The sequence below is a fragment of the Corvus brachyrhynchos genome, unplaced genomic scaffold, assembly GCF_000691975.1.
Source record: "Corvus brachyrhynchos isolate BGI_N302 unplaced genomic scaffold, ASM69197v1 scaffold162, whole genome shotgun sequence".
Taxonomy (NCBI): domain Eukaryota; kingdom Metazoa; phylum Chordata; class Aves; order Passeriformes; family Corvidae; genus Corvus; species Corvus brachyrhynchos.
This window is the reverse complement of record NW_008236696.1, coordinates 5092647-5097171: the sequence shown is the minus strand read 5'-3', so window position 1 is coordinate 5097171 and position 4525 is coordinate 5092647. Positions and strand designations below refer to the sequence as shown.

The following is a 4525-nucleotide window of genomic DNA, read 5'->3' as shown; positions in this document are numbered from 1 at the left end:
GGGGAGGGGGGCTTGTATCGGAAGGTGTTCTGGAGGCGGGGTTGGTGGGGGCTAGGACAGTGTTGAGAGTGTTGCAGACGTGCCGGAGGGGCCCTGGGGGTGTTGTTGCTAGGATGTCACCACAGGGTGCCCCTGCCCACAGCTGGGAGTGGGGGCGATCCTCTCTGCAATTTCCCAAGGAGGCAGGGTGTACCCTTAGATATGGGTGGGAGGCAGCACTTATGAGCTCCCCTGTATCCCACCTCACAGCTGGTTTACGTCAGCCGTGCCCACCTTGGTGCAGGGGAAATGAGGCTCCTGAGGGATCCCCTGTCTTGGCCCCTTTGGGACTGACCTTTCCTGGGAACTGCATTGACAGGAGATCCCCAGTGCTTGGGAGTCAGTGCCTGAGGGTGTGGGCATCCATCTGTTTGAAGTGTCAGTGCCAGGAGGTCAAGCTGTTGCGGTGAAGGATGGGTGTAGGTGCTTTTATTGACCCTATCCCTTCTTGCTCCTTTCCCTCCTGACCTCCTCCTTGGAGAGGGGGATTTTGGACATAGCGGAGGAGCAGCAGCCCCCTGCAAGCATGGCCCAGTGCTGCCTCCCTCCACACACGCAGCACCTGGCCCAGTCTGGCCTGGTCCAGCTGCCCCCACCCCTCCCACAGCAGCTGCCAAGCTGGGATGGGCGCCTGGTCCCCAGTGCCAGGCTGGGGACGTGCGTTACTGCTGACACAGGCGGAAGAGTTGCCCGGGCGTGAGTCACCAGTGCTGCAGCAACGAGTTGTGTCTGGGGTCAGACTGGCCAAGAAGCCGCTACCATGGGGTCAGTGGCTGGGGGACTGAGAGGGCTGCTGGAGAAGCGGAGGTGCTGAGGTTGGCCTCGGCTCTTCCTGCAGTGGCCGTGGACACAACGCTGTGTGTGGAGTGGAAGGAGGTGAAGGCACTGTCACCCCTGAGTGTTGCCCGCCCGCTGCCCCGCCAGGCCTCCTGCGACAGCCAGGACTTCCTCCAGGTACCACTGAGCCTGGCCGTGCCCGGCTGAGGTGTCCGTGTGCCGGTACCCCATGGCGGGGCACCCGTTCTGGCCATGGCCCTGCCAGCTCGCAGTGGCTCCGGGCTGGTCCGGCGCCCGCCATGAGCCGGGCTGTATCCTGGGAGAAATCAGTCCACGGTGCCTTGTTGCCATGGCAATGCAATTTGTTGCGCGCCTCCAAATCCCACATTGCTTCCCCCGTGGCCATGGGCTCTGGGCCTGGCATGGCTGGGATGGGAATGGGGACATACAGCAGGGTGTCCTGGCATGGTGTGTGCTGCCAGGGAGTGGGTGCTGGGGAGCCAGGCTGTGGTGGTCTTGCACGTGCATGTGTGCGTGCCCAAGCTGGGGAGGGCACACACGTGTGTGCGACACCAAGTAGCACGGGGCCCGTACACATGTGAGTGCACACAAGCGTGCAGGTGCACGTGTGTGTACAGTGAGTTCAGGTGTGAGTGTGCAGGTGTGTGCTTATGGTCAGTTTGCGTGTCTGAGTGCCTGTGTGTGTGTAGATGTGGTTACCTGAGGAGGCATGTGCAGGTGTGTGCACAGTGTCAGCGTACGGGTGTGCTGACACTGTGGGAGTGTGCACACAGGCACAGGTGCCCTGCTGTGACCATCCCTCTGCACACACGGATGCCTGTAATGGTCCCCGGGGTGGGCACCAAGCAGGACAAGCCCCCTCCTGGAGCATGGGGCTCCCAGAAGGGGAATGGTACCCAGGCTGTGACCACACTGCCCACTCTGGCAGGTCAATGTTGAGGACACTGTCGAGATGCTGCCCAAGTCACGGCGCGCGCTGACCATCCAGGAGATCGCTGCCCTGGCCCGCTCCTCGCTGCACGGTAACTGCTCACCCAGGGGCTCATCTGGGAAAGGGGGCTCTCCTGAGCTGAGGAGTCTGGGCCTCTGGGGAGAGCCTGGAGGTCACCTGTCTGGAGTTGGAGGGGAGCCCAAGGGGTCACTGGTGGCATCCAAGAGGAGGGCATGGGGGTGCCAGGTCCTGTGGACTGGAGGCAGGGAGTGCTGGATCTCAGGGTTATGGGCCCTGTGTTGGGGACTTGGGGTGCCCTGGCACATGCTGACGTTGGGGCACATCCCATAGGCATCTCGCAGGTGGTGAAGGAGCACGTGACGAAGCCGACGGCCATGGCACAGGGCCGTGTTGCCCACCTCATCGAGTGGAAGGGCTGGTGTAAGCCAGTGGAGTCACCTTCTGCCCTGGAGAGCGCCTTCAGCTCCTACTGCCACCTGAGCGAGGGCGAGCAGGAGGCGCGATTCGCTGCTGGTAGGCACCACGGGCACAGCTGGTGGGCATGGTCCCCACTGCAGCTCAGGGCAGGGGCGGTGGGATGGGCTGTCCCCATGCATCCATCTGTCCTTTCATCCATCCATACCATGGTACTATGGGCAGAGAGGTGCCAGGGCAGTGGGATTTTGGGGGCACCTCCCTGCATGCGTTTGACCCATGCCTGTCCTGTGCCAGGTGTGGCGGAGCAGTTTGCCATCGCTGAGGCCAAGCTGCGAGCCTGGTCCTCAGTGGATGGGGACGACTCCAATGACGAGTCCTATGATGAGGACTTCATGCCCTCCACAGAGAGCTCCCAGCCCACCGGTAGGTGCTGTGGGGAGTGGGCAAGTCGTGCCACTGCTGGTGTGGGTGTCCCACTACTGAGGGGTAAAGGAATGGGATGCCCATTGGCTGGCACATTGCCCAGCCTGGCCAGCCCCATACAGGCAGTGGCCCTGCCTGGCACCGTGGCAAACAGTGCCTGAGCCAGGGATGGGGAAACCCTTAAATGCAACACCTCTGTGGTGCCAGAGAGTGTTTTGCTTTTCCTTTGATGGTTACCAGTGCCCTGCATGCAGCAATTTGTGTGCAAAGCAGGCATGGGACTGCTCCCAACCTGCAGGGCACAGGGCAGGGGGCAGCTGACATCCCTGGTGCCCTCAGCCCTGGACTGACCCAGACATCCTGGTTTCCCACAGAGCTGACAGGCACGATGCCCGCCAGCGCGCTGCTGCGAGACCTGCTGCAGGGCCACCTGTGCCAGCTGGGCGTGCGGCACGGCTCCTGCGAGCCCGAGAGCGACTCCTCGCACACCCTCTCCCCTGAGACTCTCTGCTCCAGCCTCTGCAGCCTGGAGATGGTGTCGCCCTCCGAACTCACTGCCAAACTGCTGGGCTCCCTGGGGGGTGAGGACCTGCTGCTGCCCAAGCTGCCGCCCCCAACCAGCCAAAGTGCCTTGCGGGGCCTGACACGGCTCCGGTGCCAGGACTCCCTCTACTCCGTGTCCTACGCCGAAGCCTGTCTCTCGCCCACGGAGGACGAGGTGGTGCTGAGCAAGGACTTCCCACTCCGCCGGAAAATCTCTGACGTCGCCTCCTCCGGGGTGGCATCGCTGGAGGAGGAGGAGGAGGCCGAAGAGCCCTGATGCCTCCTGGGGTGCCCTGCCTCTCCTGGTGGGGGTCCAGGTCCCCTGCCGAAGCCCTCTGGCCAGACCCCACGCTGGGTGAGGGACAGGCCCTGCCACTGCTCCCCCTCGCTATCCGGGCGCAGGAGGGGTTCAGGGGGCCACTGCAGCCCCCCCAGCCAGTGTGCCCCCACCATGCCCCGGCCCTGCTTGGCCACATCGTTGCCCTCCTGGATTTTTGCATGAGAGCAGGGAAGGGGTGCAGGGAAGGGCTTGGGGGGGGTCTGTCCCCTGCCCTGATGCCCAGATGTGCCCCCAAAAACTGACAAGACTAAATAATTGGGGCTGGTTGTTCGCATGTTCTCCCCCAAACCACCCTGGGCTCCCCTTTTGGGCACAGTTCCCTCCCCCACAATGGCATGGCTGAAACTCTCCAAGTATCCCGTGGTGCCTCTACCACCCCGAGCCAGGGTGGTGGTGGGGGTTTTGGGTGTGGGAAGGGCTTTTCTCCTCTCTCCCTGGCCAACTTTTATTGGACTGTGTTTAAAACTGTGAACTGCTGCCTTGGAGCATGGAGCTGCTGGAGGGGAGCTGTGGGGGTGCCAGGGGTGCTGTGGGTGTGCTGCGGTGCTGGGACTTCCTACCCTTTTGTACATGCATGGGGCTGGCACGGGAAGACTGCAGGGCCAGGTGGGCACAGGCTGCCAGGCTGGGGGCTTTGGGGCACCAGGAGAGCAGCCCCCAGCCAGCCCTGCAGCACGGGGCTCAGCCCAGCCAGGGGCCCCAAGTCTGCTATGAGGCAATGCAGGGTGGAGAGAGGGGGTAGGAAGCAGGACTGATGTCCCTGTCGACAAGTCACTCACCCCTAGCAGGGAACCAAGTGCCTACATGAAGGGCGACCAGCCCCCCCTGTCCTGGCTGGGGGTGGCACCCCCCCTCGGGGACCCCCCAAGCCCATGTGAGGGGTTCCAGGCACGTCGTTTGGGGGAGGAATGCCAGTTTTTGCCAATGCTTGCACGCCCTTTCTGCATGGCAACGTGTTCTCGTGGGCCACTCTCCCCCTGCATGCTGCTCCTCACCCAGCCCAGCCACTGCAC

The 4525-nt window shown here is 63.2% G+C and overlaps 1 protein-coding gene across 1 annotated transcript; it reads left to right on the top strand.

Moving 5' to 3' along the window:
- Positions 1–33: 33 nt before the first annotated feature.
- FAM131A (family with sequence similarity 131 member A) lies at positions 34–3997 on the top strand. Its single transcript, XM_008644520.2, has 6 exons — positions 34–804; positions 878–993; positions 1766–1859; positions 2120–2302; positions 2501–2629; positions 3004–3997. The coding sequence occupies exons 1-6, from the start codon at positions 663–665 to the stop codon at positions 3447–3449; spliced, it is 1110 nt and encodes a 369-aa protein (XP_008642742.2). The 5' UTR covers positions 34–662; the 3' UTR covers positions 3450–3997.
- Positions 3998–4525: the final 528 nt, after the last annotated feature.

Excerpts from the sequence above, each read along its gene's own strand:
- FAM131A (XM_008644520.2), top strand. The coding sequence starts at position 663 with ATGGGCGCCTGGTCCCCAGTGCCAGGCTGGGGACGTGCGTTACTGCTG. Across the intron at positions 994-1,765 it reads ACAGCCAGGACTTCCTCCAG|GTCAATGTTGAGGACACTGT; the intron begins GTACCACTGAGC and ends CCACTCTGGCAG. Across the intron at positions 2,630-3,003 it reads AGAGAGCTCCCAGCCCACCG|AGCTGACAGGCACGATGCCC; the intron begins GTAGGTGCTGTG and ends GGTTTCCCACAG.